The following is an 18,903-nucleotide window of genomic DNA, read 5'->3' as shown; positions in this document are numbered from 1 at the left end:
AGCGGTTGTCTTAATTTTATTTCTAATGGTTTCAAATGGTGGGCCGGTCTCCATCTTAGTTTGCAAACAAGTGTGGCGTGGTAACGTGACACTTATTCGCAAACTCTGACAAAGACCGGTCCACTGGTTGAAACCATTGGAAATATAGTTAAGACAACAGCTAAGTTGTGTCTCTTCTCTCCTTTCTCTCTCTCTCCCTCTGTGTGTGTGTGTGCGTGTGCGCGTGTGTGTGTGTGTGTGTCCGTCCTAACAGTTTTCGGCTGGACAGCCAGCTAAAACTGTTTAGATAAAATAAATACTCTCCTTTGTAGACTCTTGAAGATGTTCATAATTTTTATTTTGGTAGCTAGAAGTAGTTATCTTTATCATATATATATATGGGTCACTTCATATAATATGTACCCAGTCAATTTTTTATCATAAAAATCGTGGAGGTATGTGCGAATGTGAAAAGTAGTTATTGAGGCATTATAATTCCAAGAAAGCAATCTTGTGTTGCCTAGGGAGCACTTCAAACTTTCGGCACCCAAGTGAAAATGTGTCACGCTAAATAATTTATTTAGCACCACAGTTTCACCTTAGCACCCAAAGTTTGAAGTGCCCCCTAGGCAACACAAATTTTTTTTTTTGCAATATATAACACCTAAATAACCGTTTCTCGCATTCGTATATACCTGCACGTTTCTTTTTTTCAGCCTGATCATTCATATATATATATATATATATATATATATATATAAAGGAAAGCCATTTATATTGAAGGGCTCGTTTTTTCGTGTTTGACACAATAATAATGAGATCTATCAGACAATAATGCCAAGGACAGTATAAGGGATGTTGTTAGACCGAATTGTAACATAAATGTGAAGAAAGAAAAGTGGGTGAAAAGATAACTTGCCGTGGGCAAGAACCGAACCTGGGATGCAACTCCTTCGAATAATGTGTGAGATCTACCATATATATATATATATATATATATATAGTAGACTCTCATTAAGTGGAACCTGAAGGAACCAGGAAACTAGTTTGAGAGCAGTACCATTTACTCGAAGATGAACAGAGGTGCAGAATTCAAGTAGGAAATCAGTCGTACTGGAGGCAGTTGCTCCATTTAGGCAGCAGCTCTGTTTAACAGATTTCTGTTTACTGAGAGTTTACCGTATATAGACGTGCACACATGATGAAGGGGCCGAAGGTGTAGATGACAGGAATGAGTGGAAAATCCTCGATAACAGCTACAAGAGAAAGAAAGGTTTTTTGAACTTTCGACCTGGGTCTAGTCATCATCAGGAAAGACAAAAACATCAAACAAACTTATCTGCTCTTGTTGATCTTACCAAGGCCCTTCTACTCATTTTGATATGCATGGCACTTTTTTTTCCCCAAAAAGACGAAGTCTGCATTCAGGCACAACTGTTGATATTGTCACAGTGTCACTTTAACATTGTCTTTTTTCGTCTGTGCGCTGTAAAGGTTGTTAGCGATTTCATTTACTCAGCTCTTGGATTAACTTAAACCTGTGGATATCCTGTTATATGCTTTTTTGACATTCTTGTATATTCATTTTTTAGCCTTCTTTTTTGATGCCTTGTTCTCATATTCTGTTGTGCTGTGTCCCATTCTTAGTCTTTTTGTCATTCTGCAAACTGTTGCGAATGTGTGTGACATAACGTTTGACAACTGACATACTTATCCTTTCTCACCAAGCAATTATGATCTCTCTGTATTTTTTTTATTGTCCTCTGAAATTTTAAGACAGTCTTGCACATGCATGCTGTCGCATTTACATGATCTTGTAGTTGTCTCAGCCATGAAAGCATTTTTTTTTTACATTCAGCTTTCATTCCTCTTTTTTTGTATTGAAGCTACCTGTTTAATTGCCCATAAAGAATTGGGGCCCCCCTCATTCAACATAAACGTGAACATACTCATAGTGTTCCTCATACCAGATAATTATTTGTCATGATATTACTGCCATTTCTATTGTGATATCACTATTCACCATGTGAATGGCAACACAATCTGAAAATTAATATGTTTTATTGTGCACTAATTCCCTGAATCTACAGTGGCCATGGAATGAAACGAGACAATTTAGGGCTAAGCAATGCACATAGCAAGGGTGGCTTGTTGGCATTGTGTGTTCTTCCTGTTTCGTCCTCGTCAGATCAGTGGCGTGGTTACTTTTATAGATAATGCACATACTTTCGTTTTCACCGAGGAGGAGACGCAGGGGGCGCCGACCAGTGCGGACGCGAGAAGATCGGCTCCCGTTTCTGTTAATGTTTTCGTTAGGATTTTTGTGGTGCCTGTGCTCGAGCTGCGTTTCATTCGACGCAGTTTCTTCTGAGGATCACGTCGATACCAGACTTTTTTCAGTGAGTGGTCCTTTTACCGAATTATTGGAACTTTTCTTGTGGAACGGAAAAGTTCCACAAGAAAAGTTCTACCGGGCTCAGCCTAGCGTCGACGGCGAGGGGCGGGAGAAAAGGGGCAATATGCCCGAAGTAGAGATGGTGGAAGGAGAGGAAATCTCTCACGAAGAAGCCAATCGCCCGGGTTGGACGACAGCGCTGGGCAAGAACGAGAAAGCTCGTGTAGAAACGCCAGTTTCCGCGGGCAATGCATCACATGTGGGCTCGAAGGGAGGCCGCCGCACGGCAGCCCCGCAAGGTGCAATGAAGCGCCTCGCAGCTGCATCGAGGCTCCTCCAGCTGCCGAGGGACCACATAAGAATTATCGTCAGGCCGAGGGACGGACTTGACGTCAGAAAAGTAAGCCAAATTAGGCTCGCACAGGCTATTGCCATGGCGGCTGCTCTTGCCCCGGCAGAGACGAAAAGGGACATCGTTTTCCCAAACATCGCCCAGAACATTCTCGTAGTTTCCACACCGGAGAAGAAGAACGCAAACGCCTACGCCGCGATCCAACAGATTCGGATAAGCGAAGGAATGTACCATGTGGCGGCATATGTCGCGGCCCCCGATAACACCTGTAAAGGTGTCATACGAGGAGTAGACACTGACATCAGCGAGGCCCAGCTCCAAACGATGATCGTCAACCAGCGAAATCCGAAGGCCCTAGAAGCCAAAAGGATCAAGAACACCACCACTGTGGTAGTGCTTTTCGACGGCATGAAGGTACCAAACTATGTCATATGCGGCGTCAGCATGCTGCGCTGCAAGCTCTACAAGCGCCAAACCGACGTGTGCTACGCGTGTGGAGGACTTGGTCACAGGGCCGATGTTTGCCCCAACCCCAACAAGAGGGTGTGCAGGGGCTGTGGGCTCGTGTCTCCACCCGACGATCACCAGTGCTCGCCGAAATGTGCCCTTTGCGGAGGCCCACATCCGACGGCGGACAGAACGTGCAAAGAACGCTTTCAAGTTCCTTACGTCGTGCGACGGAGAAGACGACGGCGCCGAAAGCGCGTCAAAAAGTCTCAGCAACAGCTGGCCGAAGAGGACCGGTCAAGGGATTCCAGCGTGGCAAGTGCTCCCAGGCAGGGGCGTTCCGTCACGCCGGCTGGCCGCCGGCGCGACCGCTCCAGGGGCCACGCTCGCACCAAAGGGCGCTCTTGCTCCCGGGCACGAATCCAGGAAGTACCTACCTGGGCGGATCGATCCAAGCCGAAGCCAGCGGCGCCGCCACCAGAGGTAACGCAGGTATCATTGCCAGAGCATAGGGAAGACCCCAGGGTAGCTAAGTTGATCCAAGAGAATGCTTGCCTTAAGGCAGAGATTCAACAGCTGAGGGCTGACCTTGAGTCGTTCCGCAAACATTACTCCTCGCAGGGCGAGAGACAACAGATTCCCCCACCAGGGGACGTGCAGGCGCGCTCGGAAAAACGTAGGGCCTCACCCCCCCCAAGGGGAGTGGGATGCTATGGAGACAGAATCCAACAGCAAGGCTCTGGAAAGCATGCAGCAATCGATTAAACAACTAGCTGATAGCATGACTACCCTACTGAAAAGGGTGTCGTCTCTTGAAGGTACACAGGCAGCGCTAGCTACGGGTAGCTCGCCTCCGAAAGGCCCGAACAGGGCCCAGTCGCCTGCAGGCGCGGTAGCAGTCAACCCGACAGGAGATTGGCTGTCTCAGAACAGTAATTATGGCGGACAACACTAATGAACTGGTCGTGTGGCAGTGGAACTGTGCCTGCTTCAAAAGGCGCAGGGCTCCACTGCTGCACTTTATTGCTTCTCAGGCAGTCAAGCCGCACGTAATTACGTTACAGGAAACTCTCGGTGATGCGCTAACTTTCCCGGGCTATCGAGTCGTCTCGGTGCGCGAGAAAGGGAAGCGCGGTTTGGCAACCTTGGTCGCAAAAAAGTGCTCCTTTCATGAACACAAACTACAGCTTGGCAACAGCAAGGCTGAGGTCATTATCCTCGAAATAATCCCCAACAGCTGGCTTAAGAACAGCGTATTCCTCATGAATGTGTACAGCTCGCCGTCGGACAAGCGGCAGGGGTTCGCTTCGATCATGGCAAAAGCGGTGGCTCTGGCCAGGGGGGCCCCATCGTGGTAGCGGGAGACTTTAATGCTCCGCACGACGCTTGGGGATACGCAGGGCATCCCCCAAAGGCAACAACCTCCTAAAGGCCGTATCTAGCTGTTCTCTTGAATTGATTACGGACCCGCAATACCCGACAAGAATTGGCACATCGGTGGTCCGAGACACAACTCCAGACTTGGCGTTCGTCAAAAACGTCGCCGGAACAGGGTGGCAAAATTTGCAAGAGAATCTAGGTAGCGACCACTTCATAGTGGCTATTACCCTAGCAGTCAATGCAGCTCCCCCCAGGGAATTTAAAGTAACGGACTGGGAAGCCTTTCGTAAATTGCGGAAGGAGGACCAGGATGAATACGACAGCTTAGACAGCCTCTTTGCAAGGCTCAAGGAGGATGCTAATGCTGCGACCAAGGTTGTCAAAACGAACCTGAGGGTTGATCGGATGGATGCATGCCTCGCGCATCTCTTAGAGGCTAAGAATTCCATCCTGTCCTGGTGGAGGACGCAAAGGCTCAATCGCAGACTTCAAAAGAAAATTGCGCAACTCAATCGCGAGATCGAAGCCTACTCTATTGAACTCTCCAAACAGCAGTGGAATGAAGTATGTTTTTCGGTTGACGGACAGATGAGAGTGGGGGCCAAATGGAACCTCCTCAAACAATTGCTTGATGAGTCACAGTCGAAGGGAAATCAGCGATTAGCTATTGACAGAATCGTTCACAACCAAAAAGCGAAGGGAGTGTCCGGAAAGGACCTCCTGAAGAGGTTAGCGGACAGCTATCTTCCGCTGGGCCCTTCCGGCGATGCGGACTATCCGCATTACAGGGGTGGAATGGTGGCGGAGCTGGACGCACCTTTCACTGAACCAGAAATCTGGAAGGTCCTCCACGAGCTCAACGGGCGCTCTGCACCGGGCCCGGATGGAATCTCAAATAAGCTCTTACGTAACTTGGATGGCAAATCCATCCCGAAGCTTACCGAGGAAGTCGACAAAATCTGGGAGACGGTGCACGTACCCGAATCCAGGAAGACAGCTTCGGTAGCGCTCATCCCAAAGCCAGGCAAACCTCTGGCTTTGGAGAACATGCGACCCATCTCGCTTACGTCCTGCGTAGACAAAGTGGCCGAACATGCGATTCACCACCGGGCATCCGAGTACATAGAAAGCAGAGAGCTATTTCCACACAATATGGTAGGATTCAGACCTGCACTATCCACACAGGACGTGATGCTCCTTATCAAAAGACAAATCATTGACAACAACACCAGGGATACTAGAGGCATACTAGCTCTAGACCTAGCCAAAGCTTTTGATATCTCGCACAAGTTTGTGCTTGAGGCAATTTCTGTTATGGGTCTAGGACAACGGTTCCACGCATACGTTAGGTCTTTTCTCAGGGATCGCAGGGCTACCATTAGGATCGGTCAAATCCAATCCACGGAATTTACCTTGGGAGCGAGAGGCACTCCACAGGGGGCAGTATATACTCTTCAATATTGCCATGAAGGGCCTCTCTGAGCGACTCGCTACGGTGCGCGGGGTTAACCATGCTCTCTACGCGGACGATATCACCGTGTGGTGCATGGGAGGGTCTGACGCTGGGGTAGAGCAGGCGCTTCAAGAGGCATTAGACATCATGGAGAACTTTCTAGTCGGTTCGGGCCTCAGCCTGTCATCGGCAAAGTCTGAGTTACTACTATACAGACCCACCCGACAAGGACTGAGGAACCTCACTCCTTTAGAACAGATTCCCATAGCTTTATACACACGGGATGGGCAGAAAATACCCAGGGTGGACTCCATCAGGGTCCTCGGACTCCTGCTAGAGTCCAAGGGGGGCAACTCACAAACTATAGCCCGCATCACCTCCAAGACGGAGAACATGCTTAGGCTCATACTCAGGGTCTGGAACCGCAGGGGTGGGCTGAGCGAGAGCAATCTCCTTCGGCTCTCTCATGCATTTCTCATGAGCCACATTAATTATGTCGCTTCGGCGTTGCGCTGGTTCAAAAGAGAAGAGGCAAGAATTGATACACTAATCCGCAAAAGCATAAAACGAGTGCTAGGCTTGCCTATCCACACTAGCACCGAGAAGCTCCTACAATTGGGCATGCATAACTCCCTCTCGGAGGTGATCGAGGCCCAGCAGATGGCTCAGGTCATGCGACTATCGTCCTCGAGGGCTGGTAGGCGCATCCTGGAATCCATAGGCTGCGGTCCTACGGCGACTAACCAGCGTAGTGTAACACTACCACCCTCGATCAGAGGCACGTTTTCGGTAGCTCCACTTCCAAGAAATGTCCACCCACAATACAATGTAGGGCGCCGCATAGCTCGGGCCCGTTTCTTATTAAAATCAGTTGCAAACAGACCGCATCTCGCGACCTTTGTCGATGCAGCCCAGTACGGGCGTTCGGATCGTTTCGCAGTGGTCTCGGTCGATCATAGTGGCACACTCCTATGCTCTGCCTCGGTTAGAAAGGTTTCGGCAATGGTGGCTGAGCAAATCGCCATCGCCATAGCAATGAAGGACCCATCGCGTCCTAATGTTTTTACAGATTCGCGTTCCGCAGCTTGGGCTTTCGCCTCCGGCTCGATCTCGCGTGAGGCAGCGGCCATCCTCGGCTGTGAGGGGGCTGCCGGGTTTCACACCATAACATGGTTCCCGGCCCACATGGGGGCCAACGTACATCCTGATGTCTCCAACGCCAATGAGTTGTCCCCAACGCCATGACCGTGCGCGAGGTATCGCTCACCGCGGCAGTCCCGGCAGATTCGCAGGCGGGGACGCCGGAAGAGACAGGGACTCGCTACTCACTTTCCACGAGATCATGACTCATTATCATCTATCTCGGAGGGCTTTTCCACTTCCTCATCCTAAACTTACGCGGCCGGAATCATCGGCCTACAGGATGCTCCAAACGGGGTCTTTCCCTTCGCGAGGCAGGTTGTCATTTTTCGCCCAACATCGAGCCGCATTGTCCGGACTGCGGAGAGGCGTATTGCTCATTACCTAATATGCTCTGGCAATGTCCTGCGTTACGTGACGCAGAGTTCAACAAAGAAGAGGACTGGGAGGAAGCCCTTAACAGCGGCGACCTCTTGGTTCAACTTCGGGCTGTCCAGAGGGCCTGCGAGAGGGCGGAGGGCCACGGTCTTCCGGTTCCTACGTGGGGGCGGCCCGCGACTGCTACGGATTCCCCCTAAACGGGGCCGTTACAACGCAGTTCCTCAGGACCTGAATAAAGTTCTTCGTCTGTCTGTCTGTTTCGTTTTCACCGTATTCAGTGCTGGCCATATCGGCATAATTTCGACTCGATTTCATAGACTAGAGCCGACATTGTCTGTAGAGACCAGATTCATTGTGACATGGTGTTAGCTTGAGCTATTGCATGTACCCGTCGTTATACTAACAAAAATTTGTCACATTTGAATCCATGAGTACTGTGCCTAGCAAATAATCAGGATATTGATGTGACTTATGGTGTTTATGCTGATGGCTCATAGAATAAGTTGTTCAACTTCTCTGTGCCATCCCCAGTGACACTAAATTCTTGCACGACAAGGGGTGAGTGCCAGTGAGCTTTTCCTACAGAGTTAATGGATGAGATGCAAAAGTACCACCAACACTGTAGAAAGCCCCGAAATGCTCAAGCATCTCTGGGCTAAGCCGCCAGTGTGCATGAAAACAAATAATTAATAAGAAAAAAACAAGAATGCTGCACCCATGCGAGTGAAAGGAACTATGAACGTGACAAACATTTTACTTTGATATGAACATTTTGTGTGGTCCAGGTGGTGTATGCATGCCGCTCAAATACAGGGGACTGCTCATGCATAATAGCGGCCATTGGCTCTTTCCTGTATATACGCACGGATACAAATTCTTTTTTGCCACTCGTCTATTTTGTATGATGATGACAAAATATGAGGAAGCAATCAAACAATGAATTGACACCTTTGTTTATCAGGATTTCTTGTGAATAAATGTGTGTGATGCCACAGTATGACTGTATTGGGTCGTGTGCTACAGTATGTTCCTGCATTCGTCTGGTGCAGGTGCAAGGAAAAAAGGCTTGAAAAGGCCCATCAAAGAAGAACTGGTCTACTCGGAAATAATCTTCAGCTGTGCAAATGGGGGCCGAAAGTACACATCCAAATCCACAGGGGCACGTCCTAACCAGAGGTGGGGAAATCGCCTATCTTTTTATTTATTTTTTTTTCTATAACCTGTTCACTGTACAGATATAAGCTATGCTCGTAAGCTTTGGTGTGTTTTGCCTTACTTACTATAGAGTTCTAAAAATAGTGTGCCAAAGTACATGCAGCTCATTTTAGAATATAGAGAATGTTGTGTTAAAAAAAATAAAACTTGGAGAAAAGTTTGAAAAGGTATTCAAAGATGAAGCAGGTCAATGCTAAGCACTATTTCTTTGCTCTACATGCATTGTTTGTGTCAGATACAGCAATTGTCACAAAAGTGTTTTAATGCCTCAAGTTGGCAAGAATAATACTGTTGCCAATTGAAGGCAGATACCATTTGAAAACTTTGTATTCATTATTATGGCTGTTTTATTTTCAACATTTATATATTCATGAGAATTAACTCTGATTGCTTTAAAGAAGTGGGGTGGAGTGTCCTGAATGGAATAATAAAGGATTTTTCATAAACGCTAATTGGATTGTGGAGCTGGGTCACCAGTGGGAAGTGGGAATTTGTAAATCTTCTAGGTACTTCTGAACAATTTAGTTTTTTTCCCTTTATATACCCTTCATTTTTCAACACGCCCCAACCCTGACTGAGGCTAGCACATGACTGTGCTTTTCATCAGTGGCAAATGCCAACACAGTGTAGTGTTTACGTTGTTGAAATCAGCCTTGCATGTTTACTAGTCAGTAATTGCAGTTCTCATTGCATCATGCTGTATGAAATAGAACAAGAATGTTATATATGTATGGCACCATTAAGACTGGTGAGTCATAAAAAAATTTGCATGTGAAGGCACATACACTATTCAACAGGTGAAGCCGTGCAAGAAACCAGGATATGAGTCTTGTATCTCCCTTTTGGCCATGAATTTCGCGATGATTTGACAATCAATATATATTGAATTTTTGAAAATGTATAGGGACCCCTAAACCACCCAGAAGTGTAAATGTAGTTGTAGTGGGGAAGTTGTGCACGAGTCCACAATCAACACATAGCCTTGTGAATTTTCCGAAACGGTGCCTAATAGCGGAGTAATTGAATGTAGTGATCACTCATTTTGCTCTTTCCTTCGCTACTGTCCGCTGGTCTTCTCTTACAAAGCTGCTTTGCCCTCCTTGCTGAGTGCTCCTCTCAGTCTCATGTGGCTTACGTCACTGCTGACGCGCTATTCAAAGCATTGTCTACTTCCGGCTGCCATGACTTCATCAACTCCATGTTTGTCGGGCACCTATTGCTCTTACGAATCATGCTGGTATGGACCCTGTGTTGTGCGTATGCCTTCCAAGGATCGCCAGCATGATGGATCTCTATGATGACATGCCGTGCCTAAGCACTTTGACGTGAGATGAGAAGTGCGAACAGTTGCTTGTAGACCAACTGGAAGATATAGGTCCTTGTTTGACAAATTGCAGCCTGACTTGTGCTTCGCATCACAGATTCAACTTCATGACACTGTGCGCATCACTATGGAGGCCAAAAGGGCTCCGAGAGAAGAAATTCTTTCTTGAAATTTGTGGTATGCCCGCAGCTTGTAGCGCTGCCACGTGTGGCATCGTTGACCATGGTGAAATTCTGCACATGATGTGCTAGTTTACTTGAAATGTTCTAAAAAAAGATTGGAAGTTGTTTAGGGGCCCTTTAAAGTGCATAGCTCAACAAGGCTCTTAGTCTAATTATTTCCTTGCTTGTTAGAATGAGTATTGTACATGTGGTCTATTTTCAGCACAGTTTGCTCACATTTTTCTCCATGTTGTGACCTGCTTACAGGCAGCAATGTTTCTCAAGAGTAGACACACTAAAATTAATTTGACTTCCCAGTTATTCAGGTTCTGGAAACAGCATTTCAAGGTCATTGAAAGTGTGCTGTGTGCATATCAACTTATTGTGAGCATTACATACCATTGCTTTTACTGTTGCTGTTCGTGACAGTGTTACTATGGAGGTCGCCTATTGTCTGTAAGGGATTGGAATGGGTTATTATTAGTATGTGCATTAAAGCATATTTGAATTTAATAATATAAGTCACCTTTTGGCATTCCCACACCATCTCCTGATTGCTCATTGCAGGACATTCAAGATTGGCTGCACAGCCAGAATAAAGGTGGTGGCTTCTGCAGATGGCAACTTTCTGGAGGTCAAGCTTCTCGATGATGTCCATAACCATCCTGTCAGTGAGGTCAGTGCCATCTAGTCACGCACACTTCTGGTAGTGTCTTATTTATAAGAGCTAGGAGAATGCAAAAAGCTTGGTACATGAATCGAGCGCACTCTTTTTTCTAATTTCCTAGAAACAAGACTTTTATACATTAATATCACTAATACATACCAATATATTAGTGTGTTTAGGAGCAAGAAAAGAGTGCATTTATGAAAAAAAAAATTTCTAGCATTCTAACATTTAAACTAGGGCTCTGCCTTTTCTTTTTTTAATATATATATATATATATATATATATATATATACATATATGTATATCAACATAATCAGGCAAAGCAAACGACTAACTTCAATTTTCACGGAGGCACCTCACATGGTGTGCCGCAGGGATAAAAACCTGAAGGACATTTTTGTCAGAGCAAAAACAAACCCCTCCGAAATTCAACCAGGGTACCATCCCTGCAGAAAAACTCGCTGCAAGGTATGCCCACAGGTGGTCACAACACATGAATCAAAAGCGAAATTTTCGGACTTAAAATTTTGCATAACTTAAAGCCTTAAGTGTGACTCCAGTAACGTAATATACATGCTATATTGCAACATCTGCGGGCAAGAATATATAAGCCAAACAGACATGCTATTTCAACTGCAGTTCAATAATCGCTGGTACCACGCCACTTCCCTGCCGAAGCTACCTTTGTCTAGACATCTGCGCCTGCCAAACCGCAGTTTTGAAGATATCAGTGTAACTCTTTTACAGTCCGGTTTCTCAAACAGGTGCGAGCGTGAACAGCGCGAGTCATATTTTATTTAATTCCGAACATTAGTAGCTGGCATCAACGAGGACCCTGGAAGACCCTCCTGGCTCTGGGAGGTAAGCCAGGAGGAAATTGGCAACAAAGATTCATAACTGGAGACCATGCTTGTTTTCTGACTGACTCGTACGTGTACAAGGTCTTTTCTTTTTTCTTTTTTTCCCTTTTTTTTTCGCTTCTCGTGCACGTACAAAATGAAGTGTTTACGCTTGCCTACAACTTGAAGGCCAGTGAAGGGAAATGAGCGAAGATGAAAGGTAAAGAGCTGACCGATCCATTAAGGAGACACTCTTTCCTTAGGCGCGGCGGCGCGGGCCCCTTCCGTCACTGCGGCGGCATCTTGGGTGGCCACACACACTTCGAGAACTGGCCAGCACAAGATGGGAACCAGATGTGGACTTACACCAACTTCTGCTTTTGTGCTCAGCGTTCTCAGTTTTTTTTTTTTTACTCGCAAATTTTTTTCAAGGCGAGAGGGACTGCGGCAGCAACCAAGTTTGAACAACTACGTTAGTCTAACTCATCCTTTGACGAAAGGGGGTCCCATCCCGAAACTGTTAAGAAATACGTATATTTATCCTTGTTGACAACGCTCTTGTTGTGGTGTTATATACCATATATATATATATATATATATATATATATATATATAAAAGTGGGACACACACATAGTCGAACATGGATATATGGAACCTGCATATATAGAATATTCGGGTATGTAGAACTCGTGAGTTATCCCCTTTAAATTCCTTTGTAAAAGTATAGAAATTCGTATGTTTATATCGAACGGTATTTTTACCCGCCTTCGGATATATTGAACACCGAGCGAGCTTGAAGGTACGCTTCAGCACTTGCAGCGCCCGCGATTTCCGCGGCAGCGCGGGTTCGCGCGCGAGTTTGGAGGTGCACTTTGGCATTCGCAGCCCAGCGACTTCCAGGCGGCACCGTGCCTCCGCCAAAACTCGAAACGCTCGAAAAAAGAAGGTAAGGGCTAGAGGGTTCGGACTGAGCCCTCTCGCCCTTACCTTTTGAGCAGCGCTATGACATCGTTGGCAAAACCATTTTTGGTGAAAGCGAAGCTGTGAGTAGCCAGGACATCCAGCAGTGGATGACGAAGGAGTGGCCAGAAATCACCACGAAGTTTTCTGCCACGGAGATCTTCATCGCCTGGCGAGACGTGAAAACGGACACAGTTGTCAACTGCTTCCGCAAGGCAGGCTTTGAGACAGAGGAACTTGCAGAAACCGATGAAGACGACGACGACGAGGGCATAGACGCGTTTTGAGAGTCGTCATCCCGCTTCCCAGCAGCAGTTCTACACGAAATGTCTGTGGACGATTTTGTGGAAGCGGACTGCAATGTCTAGGCCATTGCGAGCCTCGCTGACAGGACATAGTAGCTGCGGTTGCAGGGACCCAGGATGCCCAGGCTGACAGCTCATGCGACGAGGAGGATCGTTCGTACGAGGCGCTGGCTACACGTGCGTCTACTGCCGCGGAAGTGGCAGCAGCGTTTGGCGTCATTCACCTTTGTATCGGCCACATGGAGGGAACTGGGCTGTTGCACCAGGACAGCCTTGATAAGATCAAGACTACCGTTTTCAACATTTCAAAAACGAAGATGCAGACCAAGATAAGCAATTTTTTTCACGCAAATAAATCATTCTGTTGCGGCGTGTGTGCGTAATCAGTTGTCATTCTTGAATGGGCCCTGTTGTAGGTGGTCGTCCGCTACAGGTAAGCTCTCGGTTCGAGGCCTGTATTTTTTATATCGAATTTTTTATATATCGAATAGTTCGCCATACCGTTCGAGTTTCATATATCTGTGTTCGACTATATATATATGTGTGTGTGTGTGTGTGTGTGTGTGTGCGCGTGTGTGTGTGTGTGTGTGTACTTAAGGGCTCGTTTTTTCGTGTTTGATACAATATTAATGCGATCTAACAGACAATAATGCCAAAGAAATTATAGGGATGTTATTGGACCGAATTGTATAGTAAACGTGAAGACAGAAAAGTGGGTGAAAAGATCACTTGCCGTGGGCATGAACCGAACCTGCGACCTTCGAATAACGCGTTCGATGCTCTGCCACTGAGCTACCACGGCGGCTACCCCCCAGCCACATTATTGGGTATATATGTGAATATCGGAGGGACTATTGATCAGCTGCCAGCTTGTAATAAGTTCACGTGCTACATGACGCCAAACAGGCTCATAAAGAGCTCATAAACACTTGCCGCCATAACTACTAGTGGCGCTTACTGACACTCCCACGTTTAAATTCACATATATACCCAATAAAGTGGCTGGGGGGATAGCCGTCGTGGTAGCTCAGTGGCAGAGCATCGAATACGTTATTCGAAGTTCGCAAGTTCGGTTCATGCCCATGGCAAGTTATAATTTCACCCACTTTTTTGTCTTCACGTTTGTTATACAATTCAGTCCAATAAATTCCCCTATACTCTCCTTGGCATTATTGTCTGTTAGATCTCATATATATATATATATATATATATATATATATATATATATATACACACATACACACACACTCACACATACGGGTTATTCCATATCAAGTATAGCCATTCAATTTTTGACCATCTCTGATCACGATAAAAAAAAATCATGCAGCTATATGTGAATGTCGGCAGTATTTATTCAGCCGTTGCATTTTGCAAAAAAAAAATGTGTTGCCTATCAAACTTTGGACACCCAACTAAAACTGTGTCACACCAAATAATTTAAATAGTGTTACTGGTTTGAGTAATTAATACGAAACATTTTTTGCATTAATCTCAAGGGACTATTCTTTCATGGCTATGATAGTTTATTCATTTGTGTTTTATTTTATTTCATTTTCACTTTGCCAAAAAATTGCAATATGCTGCACGTTTATCGTCTTTTTACAAAAAGCACAAATTTTTTTGCTAGTAATATTTTCACAATTCCTGCTTTTGTGCTTTTCATTAAATGATTGAAATACTTCGGGTGCAAACAAAGGGAAAATATTGCCAAAATATAGTGGCAAAGTTGGGAAAACAGCATTTTGACTCATATTGCGGCTCAATTTTCGTAATGTAGAGGTCAAAGTAAAAATTTGCTTTTTTATATTTTTGCATAGTATACTTTGTCAGTGAGATAAGCAGAAAGTTTCAAAAGAGTATGTTTTGTTTGAAGTGTGAAAAAAATTTTCTAACTGAACAACCACAATGATGCAATGATGTCTATGTTGCGCATGATGAAATGATGTATTCTACAAGTACAAGTAGGAGAGAATTCTATATCATAGCCATAAATAACACTTAATTGGCCATTCCTGGTTCTCAGTTTAAACATTTAATCCACATTTTTTTAATAGTCCTAGTGCGTTCAAAATGTTGAAAGCACGTCACCATTACCGGACGGATTTAAGTTAAAACATTTTCAACTACTTCGCACCATAAATAATGAAGAGGGCGAAAATGGCAAAATCCCTCTGGAAATGGTGACTGAAATACAATTTATGGGCACGATATTGAATCACCTTTAACATGTTGTAGATACATCATCTCATCATGCACACCAGTGGTAAGCGATCACGCATCAGTCAATACCTGGAACATCATAATAGCAGTTTGGATTGAAAATACTTCAATTATGGGAGTAATTATTATTATGACCTATTGTAATAATTGTCAGAAGTCAAACACAACGCCTCGATACTCTATAGCAAGTCATCGTCTGCATTATAATTCTGCTGCTTGTGACTAAGGCGGTTCAATATAACCTGCCCTTTGACGGTTCAAAGGCGAAGATACTGTTCCGTAAAAAAAGCACTACTGCCCCTTTTTGACGTTCACTACAGCGGTATTACAAAAAAAAAAAAGGGACAAGGAGCTGTTTGACATGCATTATTCGCTCCCTAAAAGCCCCCGCTGGAACCTTGTGCTGACGTGCTATGCAGTGAAGGTGAAATAAAGGCAGGCTTCCTCTTAACTTGTGGTTGTTCAGATAGAAAATTTTTCTCACTCTTCAAACAAAATATACTCTTTTGAAACTTTCTGCTTATCTTACTGACAAAGTATAATATGCAACAATATAAAAGACAAACTTTTACTTTGACCTCTACATTGCGAAAATTGAGCCACAATATGTGTCAAAATGCTGTTTTCCCAACTTTGCCAGAATATTTTGGCAATATTTTTGCTTCATTTACACCCGAAGTATTTTAATAATCTAATGAATGAGCATATAAATCAGAAATTATAAAAATACCACTGGCCAAAAACATTGTGCTTTTTATAAAAAACAGTAAACATGCAGCATATTGTAATTTTTTGCCAGAGCGAAAAGGAAGGAAAATAAAACACAAATGAATAAACTATCTTAGTCATGAAAGAATTGTGCCTTGAGATTAATGAAAAAATTGCTTCTAATTATTTACTCAAATCAGTAACACTATATAAAATATTTGGCATGACACAGTTCCACTTAGGTGCCCAAAGTTTGATAGGCAACACACATTTTTTATTTTTTTGCAATATAAAGCGCCTCAGTAACAACTACTTCTTGTGTTCACATATAGCTGCACGATTTTTTCAGTATGATTGGAGATGGTCGGAAATTGAACGGGTACATTTGATATAAAATGACCCACACACATGTGTGCGTGTGTATGTATATGCGCGCATGCATACGCGCGCTAGAAATTAGGTGAGTGGGAAAGAGATGTAAAAGGGACTGTGATTTAAAACAGGCTGGAATTTGTTGGCAGGCCTGTTTCCGGCAGCTACCAAAGCAGCGACGATTGGCAGCTGATGACCTGCTTGAAACCAAGAAGCTTCAGACATTCGAGTCAGATGATGAAGCCATTCAAAAATTTCTCCTCAGGACAGGCAAGGTATGTTCTTTTTTTCATTGTAGCATTAATCTTCTTTCTGCTTTTTTTCCATTCGCTAGCATCGTTGTTCATTACTCCGCCTGACTGTTTTTTTTTTCCTGTGGATTCAGTCATGGAAACATGAAGTTAATCCAGATTGCGCCCTGAAAACAGTGATTTTAATGTTGAGGCATCAGAAAGCGCAGCAATGCTGCAGTGATCCTGTAAATGAATCAGGTATCGCATTGCATAAAAAAGTCTGTCAATGCGTGAGTGTGCAGGTCATCTTTACAGTATCACACAAGCCCTGCCTACTTGCCAAGATGGCTTGATTTGGAAAAAAGCAGAAGCACTTCACAATCAAGCACAAATATTTGTTTGGCTGATGGACTAAGGACGTAGCTTACAAGACTTCACTATACTGCAGTGCTTGTTACATCAGGCAGCCAGGGATTCGCCTTAACCCTTTAGTTGCCAAGCCCAAGCTGTACTCTCGAACAAGTTTGTACCAATATCGCAAAGAACGAGTCACACTCTTCATGCCTGATTTTTCACTCCTTCCACTGCCAAAGACGCATCGTGGTCTTTGGCAGTGGACGCATCAATTACTTTGATGCGTCTTTGGCATCGTGGTCTCTGCCAAAGACGCATCAATTACTTTTCTTGCAATTTTCAACTCTAGACAACAATCCTTTTGCTGAAAAACTGTATTCCGTGCCTTTCGCGAGTGTTTTGTACCTGGCTACAGTCATTTCATTATGCCGCTTCGCAAGTAGAATGCTGGTGGCGGGGATGCTCCAAGGAAAGGAGGTGCTTCTCAAAGCAGTTCAGAAAGCAGCATTGGTGACGACACGGAGTTTGGGGCCGAAAGCGACTCGAATGTTGTCTTTACCCTAGATATTGCTTCAGATGATGATAATGTCATGGCAGCATGCTTTGACATTGACAATACATACCATATTTACTTGCATAATGAACCCACCATTTTTTCAGGAAAGTTGACGCCAATATGGGGGGAGGGTTCATTACGCGGGAGAAAAAAAAGTCACGGGAGTTATAACAGCAAAAATTTTGCGTGACGGTTTTGCTTGTTTTGGCCCGTGAAATACATGACAAATTCTTTTTGTAGCGCAGAGCTCTTTTTGTTTCCACCCGTAACGAAAGCGCACGGATTAACGCCGAAGTGTCGTCCAGCCGCTCAGTTCTCATGCCCATGCTGCTTAACCAGCTGTGTAGCGTACCGGCAGAACGCGCCCTGCGCAGCAGGTGTCCTAACTAAGTTCACAACAACAAACCTGGCAACAAAAACGCAGTGTCATATGCCGATGCATAAACATTGCGCTAGACTTTGTGGGTGCACAATGCACCGCCGGCGCGGTGGGTGCGGTCGCGCTTCGCATGGCCTCTAAGATGGCTGGCGCGCAACGCGGTGCGTTTTTATGCCGCCTGCCTACCATTTCAGAAAGGCCATGCTGTTTTTTTTTATTTGTTTTTGTGTCGCTGTTTTTGTGTGGCGCTATAAGCAAAGAGGTTTCTCCTGTATTCGACAGATGGGGCTTTGCCGGAAAAGGCGAGACTTTCACATTTTGATTGACAGCGTTCGTGCTCACGCTGCTCGCAACTGTTTAGCATAGTTGCGAAACTATGTTTTGACTTTTATTGCTTTGTTATTTTGTGATATAATGACTTGATTTAACATTGTTTTGATCATCAAGGACACTGGCTATCATACATAAATGAAATGAACAGACGCATTAGAAAAGATTTTTTTTTTTTCTTTTTTCAAAGACCAAGGTGGGGGGGTGGGTTCATTATGCAAGTGGGTTCATCACACAAGTAAATGCGGTAAATCAACAATAACCATGAAATTTTTTGTTACGGCGAAGCAACATCTGTGTAATTTTCAGTGTGTTACTTTGTATTGCATCAAATACTACATACTTCAACTTTCAGTATGTTCTGACCCATTACCATGTCAGCATGGAGGGAAAGCTGCCCTTAAGAATGTGTTATTCTTTTTTTAATTTCTGTGCTGATTCTAAACAGAAATCAATTATGTAACATATTCTCAGAATCATTATTGCATGGAGAAAGTTATGATTACTTAGAAAATATTGTACATTTTGTACTCTTCTTGGCAGCTGAATTGGTGGTAGAAGGGTTAGTGAGGTCTTTTTTATTACGTACGCTACATACATGCAAACATATACAAATGCATGCAATGGCAGTGAAGGTTTCTTGGGACGACATGCCAACAAGTGTGGTTTCGAGGTACAGTTTCAGGAACACTTCCGTCATTCAAAAGCATCGAGGTGGTCACACCTGAATGGATATCAAAGCAGAG

General features: G+C 44.6%; 1 protein-coding gene across 1 annotated transcript in view; it reads left to right on the top strand.

Moving 5' to 3' along the window:
* The window catches only part of LOC119161287 (uncharacterized), a 63,670-nt gene that overhangs the window by 11,032 nt on the left and 33,735 nt on the right, over positions 1-18,903 (top strand). Inside the window, exons 2-4 of the mRNA XM_037413684.2 lie at positions 8,577-8,703; positions 10,795-10,903; positions 16,455-16,580. Coding sequence (XP_037269581.1) covers positions 8,577-8,703; positions 10,795-10,903; positions 16,455-16,580 — 362 coding nt within the window. The remainder of the gene's footprint in view (positions 1-8,576; positions 8,704-10,794; positions 10,904-16,454; positions 16,581-18,903) is intronic.

The sequence above is a fragment of the Rhipicephalus microplus genome, chromosome X (assembly GCF_043290135.1).
Source record: "Rhipicephalus microplus isolate Deutch F79 chromosome X, USDA_Rmic, whole genome shotgun sequence".
Lineage (NCBI taxonomy): Eukaryota > Metazoa > Arthropoda > Arachnida > Ixodida > Ixodidae > Rhipicephalus > Rhipicephalus microplus.
Note: the sequence above shows the minus strand (reverse complement) of the source record. Positions and strands in the feature narration are given on the sequence as shown.